At 38.6% G+C, this 20,418-nt stretch overlaps 1 protein-coding gene across 8 annotated transcripts in view; it reads left to right on the forward strand.

Annotated features, from left to right (window-relative positions):
• Positions 1–20,418, forward strand: part of Lpp (LIM domain containing preferred translocation partner in lipoma) — a 590,743-nt gene that overhangs the window by 282,803 nt on the left and 287,522 nt on the right. For all 8 annotated transcript variants that reach the window (XM_021185104.2, XM_029470450.1, XM_029470446.1 and 5 more), the window contains one exon: positions 7,509–7,634. In XM_021185104.2, the coding sequence (XP_021040763.1) occupies positions 7,509–7,634 (126 nt within the window). The remainder of the gene's footprint in view (positions 1–7,508; positions 7,635–20,418) is intronic.

The following is a 20,418-nucleotide window of genomic DNA, read 5'->3' on the forward strand; positions in this document are numbered from 1 at the left end:
TTTCCTTTAAGTAGCAGGTGACTCTTAAAGATTGGGCTTCTCTAGAAAATATTGTTACTGATTCTACTTGAATATGTCAAGTTGTGTCGGCAATGTCTGTAGTTCCAAGAATCAAAATAATGCTTAAGTTAAATGGACACAGAATAATGCGGTCAGGAAACATGAGTATAGGGGAAAAGAACAAAAGCTACTACAAATTAACTTAAAATCCTTTATACTCCCATATTGCACCATAGTGTACAGTCTTGTGTATAGACAGAGCATCAATTTCTTCTTACAAGAGAGCAGTAAGAGCAAGTCCAGGCTCTTGGTGAGGGGCTTAGAAAGGACAGTGATTTGCCCAGGTTTCCACTGTGCATGATGACAGAGCTAGGAAGAGATGTTCAGGCTAAGCACTTCTCCCATCCCATCTGTCTCTGGTGTCAGATTTCTGAGGGAAGTGGGATTGGACAGAAGTGGTATCTTTGGTGTAACATGTCTAAGCAGTTGGTCATGGTGAGACATTAGCTCATTTGGTTATGAGCTTTACAGCTCAGAGCCACTACATGGTTTCCTTTTCTTTTACATGAGTGTATGGGATTCAAGGAACTGTGGTACAGGTCTCCATGTCTCATAATTAGCACATGGTTGGATGACTTATTTAAGCTTTGCTTTTTGATTGAAAGAATAAGATATTGGTAGATGCTCAAAGTCTCCTTGTAAAGCTTATTGACAATGATTCTAAGACACCTGAATAGTCCATGTTGCACTGTGCAGTAGCCTGAAGATGGGCTCTTCTTTCCTTCATTGCGCTGTTCGTATTCCACCACTGAGACTGGAAATGAGTAAGTTTTGTTTTCTTGAATAGCTCATTTCTCAATGTTTTCTCTTCTAGAAGGGGGGATAAAAATAACTTTCTTGTTTATTTAATGGACTTCTGAAATGATCCTTTGAAGCAAAGTATGTGCTTTGGCAGTGAAATGTTTCATAGTATTTGCAGGGGATAGGGGGGCACCTTTTAGTCTTTTAGCATTGTTAACACGTTGTTACCTCTTTATTAGAATTTTATTGTCTATGAAGGAATTTTTCAGAAGAACTATTTTGGTGCCCCTGTCACAGAGGCCTAACGTTTTATTAGCCCCTTGCCCCCTTTCATGATAATCATTGTTACACAGCATGCAATAATTGGCATGGGACAGAACAGTTTTTCCCATTTGGTTGGGGGACTTTACCATGGAAAGAACTCAAGCAAAAAAGATTTGAAAACCATCATCAACTTTGTAAATGTCCAAATACTAGAACATGTATGAATGTGACTTCACATATATCCTACCCCAGCTTATTGACCTGTTTTAGAACAGAATATACTTAAAAGTTACATCTGCAATACAGTTGTTGCAAGCCAAAGCATTGTTTGCTTTGTTGCTAATGTGGTCAAAGTATTTATTATGTAGATATTTACTGTCTAACACAGAAAATATGAATTTATTAATCTCTACAACTTTATGATATGCTTGGGGATCTCAGTTCAATATTTTAAACTTACAAAGCTGACAAACACTATATCTATGTATCAAATTCTCATAGTCTGAGTCTAGAATCTTTATACCAGGGCTTGTATTGTGTTTAAAAGTCTTTGAGGGGCAGTTCTTTAATTAAAAAGTAATAGGCCATATATTAATCATGTCCTCAGTTTAATATATATGATGATATATAATGTATATTGAAAATTTGGTCATTAAAGTAGATATATACCAAGTTTTGTTGATAAGGAATATGCATTTTAATTTATCTTTTTGGATATGGCCATCTTTTTCTCCTTCATAGTACTAGAATTCCGGGAATAATGAATTTTAATAATTGTAATAAGAAAAGTAATGTAATTGAATTCATACTGACTAAATAGACTTGAAAAGAAAATAACAGGGACATTTATAGTCATGCTTTGCTTGTGTTATTGGTTTCCTGGATTCCCTAAAATGAACTTCATTTCTATTCTTAGGTTGTCTGGGAAGGTATTCTTTTCATAGTATTGTGGCAGAGAAGTGATGTCCAGGTCATTGCATGTCAAAACACATTTGGCATTCTGTATGACTTGCATAAGGAGTTTCTTGAGATCTTAAAGTGGGATTTATATATTACCATATAAAACATTTAACCTAACTTTCTTTGAGAAGTTTTTGGTTTATTTCATTCCCAATATTGAGAAATTACAAACACACCTGGGTTATTTTAGTCCCACTTCTGTGATGTGCCTAGTCATGTCATGACTAAGCATGAATAATGCTTAGTATTGTATTTTTATATTCTGGGTGTGATATTGCATATTGACTATGATTCTAGGAAACCAGGTTCCCAAGGTGACCTTTTAAAATAATATTTTTAATTTTTAAAATTATAATTACATCATTTTGTCTTCTTCCTTCCCTCCCTTTGACCATAAATCCTCATTTTAATTTCTTTCAAATTCAAGGGTCTTTTTCTTTAATTGTTGAGATATGAATACATACGTGCATTCATATTTCTCTCTCTCTCTCTCTCTCTCTCTCTCTCTCTCTCTCTCTCTCTCTCTCTCTCTCTGTCTCTGTGTGTGTGTGTGTGTGTGTGTGTGTGTATACCATTCTCCTTTTCTTCTTTTCATCGGCACAGAAGAAGGCCTCCAGCAATGTGAATGATCACTAATGCAGTAGTTGCTCCTGCTCCCATACTTCTCACTGAAATGAATGCTCACAACTCTGTGCGTGCAACGCAAGATCAAATCATTTCCGCTGATAAATGGTGAACGGGCTCAGTGGTATGCAACCAGTGAAGCCATGCTTGGTTTAGGCAAGGCCTGTGAGTAAACACTAAAACGCTTGAGTGGAAGGTCTCTAATGGGCAGATTATTGGCAAAGTTTCAAGAGTAGCACCTCTCATATATTGACGTTTAATATATGGGAATACTTTTACGAGTCTAGGATACCAGACACACTACCCAGTAGTGTGTCTGATCTGAATCTAAGACTCAAGTAAATCCATTTCATTCACTTTTTATAAGATAACCTGGCCCGACAAATTGGCCTGTGCTCAATGGGAATAAACAGATTCCAGATAATCTCCTTGAGTGTGTGACCTTTGATTCAATTTTGAGAATAAATTAACAATAGAATATGAAAAGATTGCTAGGGCTGATCAGTGATGACACTTGAAAACAAATGAGAATATGCGCGGATGCAGTATACATATGTGAGTATGTAGGTATGAAGTCTGTAGTATGTGAATATGCAAGTATGTAGTACTGCCAATATGCTGAGTTTCTCTGGTATGATAATAATACTGACATATCTGGCCATTTGAAGATCATGCAGGCTGCAATCGCATAAGTTAGGGAGGCAACGTCTTATAAATAGTTCAGCTGAAGCAGCAAATACAATTCATAGAAATGGACTGCAAGTGGGATGAAATATTGAATTTGGAGGAAAGATCTATGAGCAGAATTTTATTTCATAAAAATATGTTTAACTCCTAATAACAATGATAAGTATAAGCAATGGTTAAAGAACATGCTATTTCAACCTTCCTTAGTGCCAGTGCCCCGTTTTACTCTTAGTTGATTATCAATGTTTGGGCTAAAGGACAGTCCACCTTGCTCAATCTGTTGGTATAGTTTGGCTTATTTCTCTCACATGCCATATGTTTCTGTCGGGAACCTATCTTTCATAGTCTGTTTTCATATTCTTGCCAGGTGGAGTCATCTCCCTATAATTCTACTATTGCAACTTAAAATTACACTTTTCCCCAAATGTAGTTTGTTGAGCTTTAGTTATTTTCATATATGCCTGGGGTAATAGAAATGACTCTTTTGGAAGTTACATTGTGTGGACAGCCCAGTTATGGGAGTGCAGTGTGTAGATACCATCTTAGCCCTGGCTTTTGTCTTTTTGTCTTATTCTTGTGAGCTCTGCATGGGTGTGGGTATGACACACTGGCACTCTTGGAGTTCTTTGCTACCAGCACTGTCTGTGCAGTGTCTTTTCTGTAACTGTTTCCATCCCTTGATTGATGCATGGGCAAGTTTTAAGTCCTACAGCAGCTGTAGACAAGAGTAGAAGCTTGAGAGATCTAATGGGTGTTCATCAAAAGAGGTCCATGCAGTCCTTAGAGACAGGAGGAGTGGCCCACACTGCTGCTGAGCTCAGACTGGCCATGTGGATTGGCTCTCACTCCTCCTGCTCCTTCAATAGGAGTTTTGGGGATCAATTCCCCAGTTAACTTTCACATAGGCCTTCTGGCACAGCATTGTTTCTCAAGGAAGCCAGACTTGGGACCTTTCTGGCTATGACTGGAGAGGGTGGAAAACCGTTATTACAATGGCTACTTAATTTGAGTGCCTGTGATATCTAGAACCAACATTAATGCAAAACACCACGGACTCCTTCTAATTGTTGTTTGGCCTCTGGTATGCTGTAACCATTAGCTGACAGGCAGATACATAGTGAGAATGTTAGTAAGGATGTAGGTTTCTTTCAGTTGCATTTAGGAGTGCTTTGTGAAGAGCAAGAGAGGACAGAAGTCTGAAGGTTCTGAAAGTAGATGAGCCTTTTAAGAATAGGGTTTGTGTGGGAACCCGGGCAGACTCCAGGGGTGGAGCCAAGATACAAAAGAGGTACCTTGAAGGGAGAAAGTGTCTGTTCCTTGTTCATCATGAGGATCAAAATGTAGACACAAAGGTATGATATGAGGTCATGTATAGCAGCTTGGGGGGTGTACCTGCAGAAGCCACTAGAATGAGGCTGGGACCTGTTCGTATATTGCATCAACCTAATCTGACAAGGGGAAATGGGGATCAGCCCCACCTCTGAGAAGAGCATAGGAGACTGGAGCCAGTGAAGGTCTACAAGCTTAGGCTGGTCACAGTTCATAATTAGTCATCTCACTGTATAGCTCAGGTTAATCCTATGACTTGGATCTTTGTGGTTAGAATCCTGTGACTCAGGCCATAGTCAGTTAGCATATTTTGTGCTACAGGAAAGTACAGAAGTTGAAGAACTGCTTATATCCTGTCTCTTTGCTGCTACCCCAAGGGAATACTTAGTGAGTGATGCTTGCTTCAAGAAGAAGAATTAACAATAGTTATATTATGCCCATTAATTTATAGTTACTGGTTGCTATAATTAGTGCTGTTTATGAAAATCATGGTAATTATAGCACTTTACAGTTTACCAAGTATGTTCCCATCCACTTTCTTATCTGAGTCTTTAAGTAATCTCTGACCGAGTTAAAGCTGGTGATGGTCACTTCTCTTTCCAGGGGAAGGAACTGTAGTTCAGGGAAGCATATAACCCGACTCACATCTAGTGTCCTCCCCAATTTACTGTGCATGTGTGCATGCACTCATCAAATTTCTGCTTAGGATAATTTTAGAGGCACAGACAAGAAAGGAAATTCACTTGGTTCTCGGTAGTCATCCTGTGGAGTGGTGTGCCCTGCCTTCTCATCGGATGGTAGTTTAGTTATGCAGAATGTTCTCCTCTCTCTCTGAAATGAAAGGGATCCTTCTCGTTTCAATTTGAGATTCCCACACTATTGCATTGTGGGTAAATAGCTGACCCTTTGAGGGGCACATTAGTATTTTTATAACCTTAATACTTTAGTCATGGGCCAGTAAGATGGATCACTGGTTAAAAGTATTTGCTGTACAAGTCTGATGACCTGCGTTCTGTCCTCAGAATGCACATGAAGGTGGAAGGAAGGAATCAATTCTACAAAGTTATCTTCTGACTTTCAGTGCAGGCTATGACTTGTGGTTGCCTATGCACATGTGCCCACATGAGAGTACATGTGTGCATACACACACATGAACACATACACAGACCTCTAATACTAATATAAAATTAAAAAGTTGAGTAACACTGAATCTCAGATTCTGATAAAACACATCCTTTATTTTTATACCACTGTTTCCCAAGTGTGGGCTGGGGCACGTGTTCTCGGGTAGTCTTTCAGCCTTTGAGATGTATGATAGTCAGCCTGATACCCATTTGAATGAATGTATACCCAGGTCCACATATACTTAATCTTGTAATTTCATTTTTAGATGCTATATTAGAGTATTTACTGGCTCCTATTATACCTCATGCCCCTTACCCCAAAACTGTTGATACAAGAATGGTTACAGAAGGAAAATCCTTATAACATTGACAGTATCATTATTCATCAATCAATTAAGAAAATGCCTATTGACCATTGACCAATTTCAGGCCTTGATCAAGATTATGGGAAATAGTGTGTCCAAAACAAGTTACAGCTGTGCTTCATCAATCTTACCTTATTGTAGGGATGAGAAGTACCCTACCCAAATGGCTAAAAAGACAATGTTTAGATAGTAGCTGCTATGATTAGAAAGATAAACAGAGTGGATTGGGGGAATTGAAAGAATAAATAGCATCCGTAGTATATGCCAGGGGGCAAAATCATGAGGTACCCATAACAGGTACCCATAACAGGTACCCATATATAGGAAGTAACATGGTAATGTGTGGTGGTATCTTAGGAGCTGATCCCCAATATTCAATATGGATGTAGTTGATCTTCCCAGTTTGCCTGATGTAGACCAAGGTGTATTGGGGCTCTCCTTGTGCTGACTGCATTGGGTGGATTGATACATCAGAGTTCACTCAAGTTGTGGTACCACAAGACTATGTAAGTCTGAGAGAAAGTGGTATGGTGGGCAAAGAACTCATTTGCTTCTGTTTGTAACTTTATTGCCTCACCCTTCTTCCAAATCTTAGGGCCACGTCCTTGTCTATCTCCTTGCTTTGAGCTGTAGGAAAATTATTCCCTTGCTTTTCCCAGCTCTGCCCAATAGTTGTTGAAAATGGCCAAACAGTACTACTGTGGCCAGTTCTCCTCTTATTGGTTCTGAGTGCGGGTTCCATGGACCATTGACAGATGTGTACCATTGCTCCCCAGCTCCCTTACACATCCTCACTATCTGTGCTTCCTGTACAGCTCTGTGACCTGAGTGCTAAGTGACCTCTTTCTGCTTCATGTGTTATGAGCTGCACTTAGGCTTTCTTCACATGTATTCACATGTACATGCCTACTGCCACTAACCAGAGACCGATCTCTCGTGCTTCATGGTGCCAAGTGTGGATTTTCTATTTTCCTTCTTAACCATTGCTTCTCCACTAAAGTACCATTAATGATTTCTGAGTGCAGAGGGCCTCAATTGTGTGGATCCTAAAATGCAGGCATTGAGGAATTAATTTCTTTCACTTAAAATTTCATCAAAATATCTAAGTATATGGCTTTAGAGAAAAACATTGCAAGTATTTTTTCTGTCTTCTTCTCTGTTAGAAAGTGTTAATTTCTTCCTGCCCACCTTACTACGATTTGATGAAACCTTTAAAAAGGAGAGAGAGAGAGAGAGAGAGAGAGAGAGAGAGAGAGAGAGAGAGGAAACAATAGAAAAGAGCAAATTTTCAACTGAGAAATTTGAACTCATAATGTTATCTATGGAAGCTTACTGAATTTGAATGTGTTTTCAGCAGGGAAATCCTGGAGGCAAGACCCTGGAGGAAAGGCGTTCCAGCCTGGATGCAGAGATCGACTCCTTGACCAGCATCTTGGCTGACTTGGAGTGCAGCTCACCCTACAAGCCACGCCCCCCACAGGTAGGTACTTCTCACAGCCCTGCTTGGGCAGTGGTCTTCACTCTATCTGGAAAGTGAAGTTTCTTCTGAGAGCCTTTCATTCTTATATGCACCTCCTTAAAGCCAGTGGCCCTACCTCCTGATCTGACAGGGCCCCATTGTGTCTCATAAGTTATCAATGAAGTCACAACCCTCTGGTACCATCTCCCACATCTTAGCAGACATTCACTGACATGCTAAGAACATAACTATCAGCTTATACTAGTTAGCTAGCAGTAACTTCTTAAAGGTGCATTGTCAGTGTCATCCTTCAGGAGGATCCCTTCCTGGCTAAGTATAGGAAGAAGGGTCAAATCTGTTGCAGGCCTTCTGTGTCCCCTGTAGCCACTTAACAGGGTTCTAGATGCCAAAGTTAGGCAGGTCCTTTTGCCAGTGTGTGGTTTGACTCTGAAGATGTTTTTGGTTTTCTGATTGACAGCACATACACCTCTGTGTGTCTCACTCTGTTAGTTAACAGGAGCCATTGTATTATGTTCCCTAACAAATTACAGAGCCGTCCTGCTTCTGTGCTGTCAATAATTCATCACTCATCTTCATCTAAGATCGAAGTATCTTTGTTAGACACATCCCTATCCCCTTCCCAGTGCACGGAATGAGACTGGCAGGTAGGTTGGGAACAAAAGGCAAAAGAGACCAACGTCGAACTCTGTGTCGGCTCCGTCTGTCCCAGCAGTGCACGTGGACTCCATCTCTTATTCATTGGCTCAGCTTTGCCAGTAGAGCAGGTGTGGTGGCTTTTGTGGTGAACTAACTGCACAGAAAAGGAAAGTGCATTGTTGGGAGCAGAGTCATAGGCCTCTGCAGTAGCTGTCTAGTAGCGCCTGTCTCAGTATGAGAAAAACTGGCTGCTAAGACAAGCACACAGGAAGAGAATGGTAGCGTTTTAAGAAGGCTGGGTGCTATTGTGCCATTGGAGGCATAGAGACAGCAGCCTGAGACCCAGGCCAGCGTGGGAGCACACTCGAGGCTGTAGGAAGCCATCTACCAATAAGCCTGCAGTGAGTTTGACACCATGGATGTGTTTTGATGTTAAACTGAGATTTTAGCTTGTCAGTTATAAAGCATAGAAAGTTGTTGAAGGATCTCAAGCAGGGGAGAGCTAAAATTCATTCTGAATGGAAATGGAGGAAACGAGACCAACTCTGAAAAGATGGAGATGATCAACAGAACCATTTCCTAGAAATGATGATTATGCTATCATCTGAACTTAAGCAAGTAAGTGCCACACACCTAGTTTCTCAGCAAACAATCCAGTGACTGCCACCAGACTCAGTTATGTTCTGCAAAATGGTTTATGGGCTCCTTTTAAGCTGGGTTTTTGTTTAGGCTTTGTTTTTTACTCCCAAGGGCTTCTTTTTTTCCTCTCAATTGTTCTTTTACTGAAATTTTTTTCTTTTAATATTTTGATTACAGTTCATCTTCTCCTAACTCCTCTGATATTCTCACCAGTTCATCTCCTACCCAAATCCCCCCTCTCTCTTCATCCCTCTCTGTCTCTCTTTCTCTCTCCCTTTCCCTTCCTTCCTCCTCCTCTCTCAGAAAGTAAACAGGCATCTAAAGAAGAAAAGGTAGGAGAAACACATATGGACACAAAGACACACACACACACACATAGGGATCCCATAAAAACACAACACCAGAAGTCATAATATATTTGCAAAGATTGTGTAAGGAATGGAAGGAAGAAGGACAGAAGGAGGAAGAAAGGAAGGAAGGAAGGATAGGAAAAGTCAAGCCCTAGTGAAACATTCTGAGACCAAGGACCTCCAAAGAGGCGTGCTGTGGAAAAGACTGTGCTGGGAGATTTTTCCTTCATGTCAACTTTCTTCTTTAGGATAATGTCTATATGTGCTGCCTATAAAATAGTGTACTTTGCTTGGTTTCTTCAGCAGTGCTCTTACCAGTTTGAACACTCTTACTGCAAGGATACACTCATAGTCACTGACAGCTTCCTGCTTGTGATGCTCAGGCACGTGTTTTCTCACTTGACTAGGGTATATGCATCTTACCTCTGAGATATAGATAGTATACTGGTTTTCATGGACAGAGAAACCAAGACTTAGCCAGTAAATGGTAGTCATTTTTGACTACTATGTGAATATAGGTGTACCCAAAGCTTAGACTTCTGTTTCATTATGTATTTTATAATCAGATTAAAGTCTTTGGTATTTACTTATTTACTTATTTATTTATTTATTTATTTAAAGTGTTTTACTGTTGAATTAAAAAAAGCAGGAAGGTATAAGTAAAATTGTTCCTTAAAAATCAGTTTCCCATTAAAAAGCAAAACTTTCGTGAGGTTAAAGTAATAACTAGTATGACCTCTTAGTTGCATAGTTTCGTAATTACATTGAAGTCTATGTGCTTTGTGCCTATTCCATTCTCGAATCAAAGCATAGTCTAGTCTATTCTTTTCAATTATTCTAATTTAGGAAAGCAAGAGTTAATTAGGCGCTCCAGCTCATCCTTCTGTATTTTCTTCAATCCATGTAACTGAAGTGGATGTGTAAGTATTTATTGGCTAACATAATTATATGTTAAGAGAACAATAATCCTACACTTACATATTAAACTATGTGCCAAGAGCAGATGATGTCTTCTATAGACCACGTTGTACTATAGTTAGAAGGAACCTGAAATAGCCACAAAGAATAGAATTTCATACCTACCTTTGATGTTTTCTGTTTTGAGGCAAAACATTTTAAATTCAAAACCTGGTGACTTACCTGACCACCTCAAGTAGGCGACAAGGTCTGTAGTCCGTCACTTCTCAAGTAGTCATTGTGATTTTCCAGTCTGTTTCTGAGTCACCTTTGTGTGGCTACTGTGACGTATGATCTACAGAAAATGATGCCTAATGTGCAATGTTTGTCCAGGGAGCACATTCACATGGCAGCTTTCACAGGGTGCCTGTTCTTGACAAATTTTACCAAAGCCTTTTCCTCTTTCTTCGTAGAAGTATCTCCCATCTTCAAGTTACCAAATGTTAATTATAATTACTTTTTTGTTGTTGTGTCTGTTTGGACGATGTGGCTTTAACTCTCTATGTTAGAAATATAAAGGCATGTGTCACTATGCCCTGGCTCTAGGGAATTCCTAAACTTTTAAGGCAGGCAGACAGAGACATGATCTACAGTGACAAAAAGAAGCGCCTCACCATGCTCTCTACTTTGCCATGTGCCTCATTACATGCTGAAACTATTCAGAGACATTTTGTAAAAAAAAAAAAAAAAAAGGAAACAGGATGTTAATATTGGGCCTTTCAGAGCTAGTAAGGATCCTGACACACAGGCCTTGGCTCTGGATTTCTGAAGGACACTGGAGCTCAGAAATTATAACAGCAATGAAAGTAGCCTTGTTTGAAGCATAGTTTGTTTCTAATAGTAATATAAACTATGTGTACCTTAAAGGAGAATGACAGATTTAAAAAATCCAATGAGCTTAGGATCTAGTAGCGCTCTTACTGCTGGAGGCTCTCCCAGGGAAACGCTCAGTAGGGTGAGCAACAGTGTTTCTGGCTATGTTGTGTTTATATGAAATACCTTTAGTAAATTTACATCATGTGTGTGTGTGTGTGTGTATGTGTGTACATATAGATCATTTATATTATATGTCTGATATATCAACTGTGAAATACTTTTAGCAACCTTGACATTATATAGATCATATATTTGTATGAAGTATAAATATCAACATAAAATTACTTTTGTCAACATTTCCAAGAACAATATGTCATATATACATGATATATAACATCTTTTGAAAGTTTACATGGTAGATACATATACATATACAAAGGGACACACATACACACACACAATACTTCAAGAAAGTAAACAATTAAACAATTTAATTAAGAATTAAAACTTACAAACATTTTATACTGCATACTAGAAAAACATTTTAGAGGACTAAACATTGAGAAATGGAAAGGAATTCTAGGCAAACAGCAGGCCCAAGATGATCATAGAATATTAGAACTTATGTGGCTCATAGATCATGCAACTAAATTTGTAACATAGCAGCAAAGAGGTTTTATCCACACAGGGAAAGGGTATGGCTCCAGAAGGCTTACTTAGCAGCCGGCTGAATAACCATTTTCATTTTTTTTCTGATCCATAAAAGAACACTTCTCTGTGACAACAGCAGCCAGCCAGCATAGTTCTTATGAATATCTTTACTTTATTTTCAAAATAGTATTTTTATGGCAATTTCATTGTCTTGGCGATTTATCAAAAGATTAGACATACTAAAGCCGAAGTGCAAAGTAACCAGAAATCGTAAGATGATGTGCTATCCTTCCATTTTCCAGTTCTATCTCTTGGATGTTTGCTGTCACCTCAGTTTCAGCTTAGGCTCCTAGTTGGAACCACTCTGAATTCTTGCTGATGTGTGTCTTTTAGAAAATGAGGGTCAATCATCACATCTTTTTCCTTCTCCAAAGAATCCACGCTAAAATCCACCTCCTGATTCTTATTCTTAGACTGTCTTCTCTTCCCACACGGTATTTATTACGGTTGGAGATGTCATTTAGGTTACGTTTTTGTTGGATTATATTAATGTTCTACTGTAACTGAACATTTAACAACCTTTTTTCAATCATAATCCATTTGAAAAGATCTAAAGGGATTTCACTATTTTCATTTAGACTAGTGTAACATTACAAAACTACAAACTGAGTTATTTGTGATTGAGAAAGAGGGAGAAGATGAGAGAGAAAGACAGACAGGAAGAGAGTTGCAAGAGAAAGCATTCACCCTATATTTCTATCTGATATTTCTCCTAATACTCTGATAAAAGTGATAGGATAGAGGAATGGCTTTTATTTTAATAATACTTTTCCCTTGAGCCTGGTTCCTGATACTGTAGTTCTCCTTATCCATGGCAGCTGATTCTCATTATGAGGTGACACTTGGTGAGCTCTTGGATGAGGATCTCTTTAAAGACAGAGCTGTGATTTAAAGCCTGGAGTTTTCATCTCTACCTTCCATGCTCTGAGATAGGGAGAAGACCTGTGGTTGACTAGATCATGCCCCTGATGAAGGCTATAGAAATTCTAAAGATGGAGTTCAGAGAACGTCTCAGTTGTTGAAGTAACTGGGGCATGTCTGCCCTTAGCTGTCCAAGAGCAGAAGTTCTGCACTTAGGGCCTTTGTCGACCTAGCTCAGAACTCTTGTGTGTACCTTTACATTTGCGCCCTTTACGATGGCCTCTATTGTTCATTGCCTAGTGCATGGAGATCTTTACGTGTTCCTTCAGCCACTCTAGCAAATGATCCACTTTAATCATTTGCTGGGACCACCAAGTTGGAGATAAGTCACGCAGAAACAACCTGGTGCTGAACACTTGCAATTGGCGTGAGCATGCACAGCTTATGGAACGTAGTGTCTGCAGTGATCCAAGGTCCTCAGAATTCAATTGAATTATTGCATATTCATCTGGTGTCAGATGGGAAATGGATATCAAAGTGAAGATTTATGTGAGCCATACATTCAGAGAACACAAGTACATTTTCTCTTCTCAAGTAATAGAAAAGAGTTGGAGAGCTTTTAGACGCCAAGGTTATAATGAGTCTACCATTGGCTGCTTTGTCTCCAGTCTGTAAAGCTAGAACACTACCCTTTCACAACTGTGAGGTACACATCCTGAGAGAACTCCCTTGACACAAACTAGTCTCCAGCTCCAATCTAGGGTTGCTTTCATTGCTGTATTTAAAGGTTATTAGCACATGTCTGGGGCTTGCTTTCAAACATGGGGTTTTAAAAGTGGTACCAACTCTTTATGAAGACTGCTTGTCCTGAAAAATACCAACTCATCCTTTCTAGGACAGAAAGTTGCTCAAACTTCTCTTTGGCTGACCATTGTCTTCTTTAACTGTAGCCTCAGCCCTCTCACAATGGGTGCATTTCATAGAGCAGCAGATTATGATGCAAAGTGAGAAACCATTTCAGGGGTGTAGACACTGCGCTAAAGGATGTTTATTAGGGATTCATGTAGCCTGAGGTATTAGGTACAGTAATCAGGGTGGAGCTGTGTGGGGCCATGGGTAGTCTCTGATCCCAAGTTCTAGCTTGCCAAAGCCAGTAGCAGCTGCAGGAGAGATTTATTAGTAATTAAAAGTTAAATATTTCATATTATTCACTTCAGCCTAAACATGCTGACTACTGGGAGTTGAGAGCTCCCGCATGCTTACACTGTATGAGGAGCATGGAGTCTTGCAGACACAGGGTTTTCCTTTGGAGACTTGTGATACGAACATGGTATTTTCTGTTGAAGCAGGGATTTGGGATAGTATCACATCCATACTTCTTACATTTTCTTGTGAACCGTAGGGGAGCAGACCTTGATTTGTTGAGAACGGATTTGTCTGTATATCGACATGAAATACTTTAGAAATGCTATGTGGTAGATATTAGCTGAAATGCAATAAAATAAGATGTGAAAAATAGCCCTGTAGAACAAACATTGATGTGGATTTTGCAGTGCCCATGTTTAGAGGGTCCGGCTTATTTTGAACTAGTCTGTCCCTTCCGGAAGACCTAGTTAAGTAACAGTGGAGTGGGGCGGACAAGCGGCTAGCTGGCTAGGAGTTGCATGCTGTGGGTTTGATGATGGGCAATTAATTTTTACATCGCATATAATTGCACCTCTATAACATTTATATCTTTTCTTTCTTTGTAAAAAAGACAATGTTTATGTTTGTGTCATATGTGATCAATATAGTCAAACTTAGCTGTTAGAATTTCCCCATGAATGCCATCAAATGTAACATTGAGAATAAAAAGTTACCACCACCCAATCTACCTTGTGTTGTACCCTGACAGACATGAATATCAATTTAAAGTATTCAATGTAAGCCATCTCCTTGGACAGTAAAGTGGTTGGGGGAACAGATAGCTGTGACAAGTGTCACAGCACCCACTCAACTGAAGTCCAGGAGGCAGTGTTCTTGCTGTGGCACCTCAGCTGTGGTCTCAGAGTTGCCTCTTCCTGCTTGTTAGACCTTGATGAGTCCTTGAGAGCAAGTATTCCACTACCCCAAATCTCTCAATCCAGTCATAAGTTTAAAAGGAAACACACAAAGCCACACCTTTCTTGAGTTCCTATTTTATAACAGCATGTCAGTGGAAAGAGTTAGCCCTATGTCCATGCAGAAGCACACATCACATTTGCAAAACTAAAGAGTACTCCTTTCAGGACTGCTTTCTCTATTCCCTACTTTCTCTCTCACTATTTAAATGTCTATTTTGGTAGTATTCTTCCTCAGATTCAACAGTCCTTTTCCTTTTCCTTTTTTTTTTTAACAGCAAATAAGCAATGTAAAGCAAATACAATTGTGCCTTATCATGTAAGATTATTAGACATAACCACAGAAAATAAGTACCTTTCCTATGTGTGTGTGTGTGTGTGTGTGTGTGTGTTTTAAGAGAAAAGGCTATATCTCTAATTCGTACAGTCACTCTTGTGTGCTTTTAGACACACTTTTCTTTATTTGGTTTGTAGCCAAAGTAAAGTATAATGATGGTTTCTCTGGACTGATGAGTGGAGCTGCTTAATCACTCACCTTACATATCATTATTATACGTGGTGAATAACTCTCTGGCTCTCCAAACAACTCACCACATTAGGGTTTAACTGCTAAAGTTGTTTTTCGTGATGTAGGACATTTACCAGGAAAACCAATCATTTGTTTCAGTAGATACAGTAATTAATAATATGAAATTTAAGTTTGCTATGTTTTGTCACTTAAACATACCTATTTCCTCACAGTTCAAATGAGCTGATTTTGCCTTGGAATAAATGATCAAATTGGACATATAGTGCCAATATGTACTACAGCCTTAGTATGATTATCCTTTCAGTTACTGTCTTTACGTGTGAATGGAGGAAAACTTTCTGTGTACTTGTGAAAGCCCTGTTTAGTACCAGAGAAGTCAACTGGCTGCACTTTAGTATATAGAGTCACAAAGAACTCCAGTGAAAAATAAAGTCCCCCTACCTCTTACCTCATAGGATATCCATCACTGTGTCCTTGTAAATGATAACGCCCCCTTAAGTTTGAATTACCCACCCCCCAAAAAAATTGTGATAAATTCAAGAAGACCTCAAGGCAAGATCAAGATTATCATTATCTCAACACAAAATAACATTCAAATTAATGCTTGTTCAATAAACCAAGCAAAGTTGTCTTCAGCTGGCCATCTCCTCCATGGAAATATGGTAGAAATCCTGTCTCAGGCTGAGGTGGAATTAGTGCATCAAAGTCCCATCTGTTTCTTACTTTACCATAATAAACATATAATTGCACTATAAAAATATATCCAGGTGAATGGTGGTTCTATAAGGACAACTGAATGACAACCACTGATTAATGTGAACTTTCTAGTTTTCCTTAAAAACTTCTGTCATTTGAAGGTTGTGGGTGTGTTGAGAAGATAATGGACTATAATTCAGTATTATGCCTATTCTTTTATTATTTGACTGAAAAAAAGAAATAAATGTATATCCTTGTGTGTGTGTGTGTGTGTGTGTGTGTGTGAGAGAGAGAGAGAGAGAGAGAGAGAGAGAGATTTTGTACACCCTTTCACAAGGCATCACTCACCTACATTTTTTGCTGTGCTCTTTTTTAGTTCTTTGAAGATTTCATATGAGTTGATTGTGCTCACATCCCTCCCCAAATCTTCCAAGATTTCTCTTTCCTACCCAGCTCTTTGTAAGGTAGGAACTTAGTGTCCAGCTCCCCTCTCCCTGATGGAATTTGGTTTGGCTTCAGCTTGCACTTGTCTTGTGTGTGCTGGCACAACCACTGTGAGTTCATATTTTCAACTTCCCTTCCATGTCCAGAAGAGACTTTTCCCTTTGGCCAGCTACTGGCTCTGACTCTGATATCCATTCTTTCCCTATGCCCTTCTGCAATAAACTCTGCACCTTTTTTGGAGTGAGTGTGATATTTCTCTCATTTATGGAGGACATTCTACAGTCCTCTGTTCTTTGCACATTGTAGGTGTCAGTGTTCATTATCATCTAGTATAAATGGAGACTCCGTTAATGAGGGCTGACAGATGGATTAATCTGTACATATGATAAGTCATTAAGTATTGTTTCACTGCTGTGTCTATTTATCAGAAGAACAATTTAGGTTTTCTCCTAGAGGTAGTGAATTGTGTAGCCATGCTGTACCCTAGCCTAGTAATGACAGGAGTGTATGGATTTCATCTCATAGACTGGCATTTCAATCCAATCAGAAAATGATCAGTAACTCACATGTTTCTTGTGCAACTATTTGGCTTTTTAAGTGGAAGTGAACTTACGTACCTGTGAAAAGGTACATCCTGTAGGCTTCATGTGGAAAGTAAGTGAATCATAACTGGATTTTTGTAAATATAGATGATAAGCAGTAAGTTCATTAAATGACATCATAGAGAAAATAAAATATATGGCTTACAGTGAAGAGAAGGATTTGCTGCTTTGATTAGTTGAAGAATATAATATTGTATAGTTCATAAATTTCTTAAAGTCTAATTCTATTTTGTTATGTACTGTACATGGGGAAATGGTGAAGACATTATATTTTATTTGCTGTTTGGGGTGCTAGGCTCCTTATTAGACTTCCCATCTGTGCCTTTCCAATGAAGTAGCATACACAGAGTCACCATTTATGTGATATTTTCTGGGCAGAAAAAAAAAAAAAAACAGAAAATAAGGTTGGTGTTATTGTTGTTTCCAGAAGCATCAAGGATAACTTTCTATTTCATGGGATCCTAATTTTAGAGCTCACTCTCTCATCCACTGGGCTACATTAAACAGAATTCTAATTTTTAGCTTTGTGTATGAGGAAGTGAATTTCATCGATATTGTGGATGTGCTGTCACAGGAAGAATAATGGTTCTCTGTTTGCAGCAGTACTAAAAGAAATTCCTTGAAGTATAGTCAGAAGGAAGGATATGGACAGAGCAGAACTTTTCATGGTTATCATCTTTCTACCATTATTCAGTAGGTGAAGTGGGGGAGGTATTGTATAAAAGACCCTGGTGAAGACTGAGAATAATACCCTTGAGAGAGGACCTGAGATTTAAGACCATGGACATTGTTCACCTACTCATACAATGATTGCATGATTAACTCTTTATCTCTTTTTATTTGGTTATTGATTAAGCATAAACCCACTGTTCAGTTGCTGAAGTAAAATAGGTCCTAATCACATAGAAAGACAGACAACCTTCCTTGTTCGTGTGATTGAACATTTTAGATGTTGGGCTTTTAGTTGGGTAAATAGCTTCAAACAAGGAAACAAACAAACAAAAACTCAATACTTTCAGAATCATGGATGGCTTCTTTTAGGATTTGATAAGCTTTGATAAGGCCTTTTCAGTGGCCTTGGAAATGCAAGACAGTTTACGATAAAGGGGGCAGAGTACTAGAATAGTAACACCATCTAATTTCAAATTTTATTACAAATCTAGAGGAGCCAGGCAATGTGATGCAGGCCTATGGCAAGTATATGTATTAGAATCACAGATATGAAAGTCCAGAAATAATCTATTATGCTATTGTTGATTGATTTTTTAAACATACTTTTGACATATTTATAAGTTTAAAGGATAGTTTTTCAGCAAATCATGTGTTAGTATCTAGGTTCCATATCTAAAAGGCTTCACATCCTATATAAAATTTAATGGAAAGTAGATCATTAACATAAATGCAAATCTTGAAACTATAAGACTCCTAAAAGAAAACATAGGAACACTGCTCGTGATCTTTGACTAATGACTGGCTTCTTACATGTTGCTCCTAGAACACGAATAATTAAGATAATACAGAGAAGCCAGACTTCATGGGAATTAAGCATTTCTGTTCATCAAATGTCTTACTTAGAGCTTTATTGCTGTGAAGGGACACCATGAGCATGGAACTCTATTGAAGAAAACATTTAATTGGAGCTGACTTACGGTTCAGAGATTTAGTCCATTATCATCATGGTGGGAAGCATGACAGCATGCAGGCAGACATGGTGCTAGAGAAGAAGCTGAGATATCTACATGCAGCAAGAAGAGAGAGTGACAAGGGGCTTGGCTTGAGTATCTAAAACCTCAAAACCCACCCTCAGTGACACACTTACTTCAACTACCTATTCCAACAAGGCCACACCTCCTAATAGTGTCACTCCCTGGTGAGCAAGCATTCAAATCTGTGAGTCTATCAGGTCCATTATTATTCAAAAAAAATCCAATATGACACCATCATATGATTGAACAATGAATAGAACAGAACTGACTACTTATATATCATACATATGAAAGAGTTTGCATTCAAGATGTATTCAATTGTTATTTGTCAGTAAAGATAATAATTAAATGGACAAAAGATTTAAAAAAACTTTTCTGAAGAATTTACTGGATGATATGAATCTGGTACCAGTGCAAGGACATAAGTTCAGACAACAGATGGAAAACCAGTCATGACTGACAGTGAGATTTCAGGGTTTCTCAAGTCTACTCCACAGCTTTAAGAACTCTCTTTCTTAGAATTGTTTGTTTCCTGCTTCAAAGCATGGAAGCAAAAAGATCCTTGATTTTGTTCCAGGACTCTGGTGGACTATTTTTGGCCTAAGGCAATTACCTCCTTCCCTTAATCAGGGCCTTGCAACTTGCCTTGATGCTGTTGTACGTGTATCACTTATTCTGGTTCTCATAGACAGAGACTGCCAATGATCTCAGAAGTCAGCCTTACTGAGGAGCAGTAATTCATCAACACAGAAAAAGGTTTCAGATGAAACAGGAACCATTACACAAGACACAGGTTTTCATTCCTTTAAGTCTTTTGGCATAGTCTCTAAACACCATTATTCAATAGAGTTGTCCTCTCTCTTTGCCATAACCCTTTAATTCAGGTCCTCATGCTGCAGTGATGGCTATCCATAAATTTTGTTGTTGTTTTTTCATAACTGTAATTTCAGAGTGTTATGAATAAAAACATGACTTTCAGTGTTTTCCCATGATCTTAGGTGACTGTTGTGAAAAGGTTGTTTGAAACCTCCCAAAGAAGTCAAGACCCACAGGTTTAGAAGAACTGATTTAAGATGTTTTTAGGGCTGGCCAAGATAACCAAGTGGCTAATTACTAACCCTCACTAAATTTTAGTATTGTTTATTGCACACTTTACGTTGAAATATTCTAGACAATATTCCATGTCTGAATGTGTATTTCTTTCACCCAGTATTAAAAAAAAATGGGCATTGTTTTGAGCTTTCGTTATTTCACTAAGGTAATCCTGTAGGTGCTACTGTAGTTAATGGGATTCATTGTAGACCACCAGAGACAGATGTCTGAAACTTAAAGGCCAGTCATCATCTTTAGGGTGGAGTGTGTGTGTGTGTGTGTGTGTGTGTGTGTGTGTGTATCCCAGGCTAGCTTGGAAATCACTTTGTAGTTCAGTCAGGCTCTGAATTTACAGAGATCTCCTTGCCTCTTCCTCTTCAGTGCTGGAGTTAAAGACATATGATGAATTAAATCTAGTTGTATACAGTTTTTGAAATGTATCAAAATGATTGAAATGATGGATTCTATACTTCATAGTAGATACAACCAGCATACTTTATCTTCTAACCTTACCTCTTTCACCTTTTAAATTCTACTTGGATAAGTTACTTAAAACTTTTTTGCCTCAGCTTTCTTCTTTCTGTGAAGGGATAATCGTAGGATGGCAATGAGGACAATATTAGTCAAAATAGTAGTTTATAATGAG

This window comes from Mus caroli, chromosome 16 (assembly GCF_900094665.2).
Source record: "Mus caroli chromosome 16, CAROLI_EIJ_v1.1, whole genome shotgun sequence".
Taxonomy (NCBI): Eukaryota; Metazoa; Chordata; class Mammalia; order Rodentia; family Muridae; genus Mus; species Mus caroli.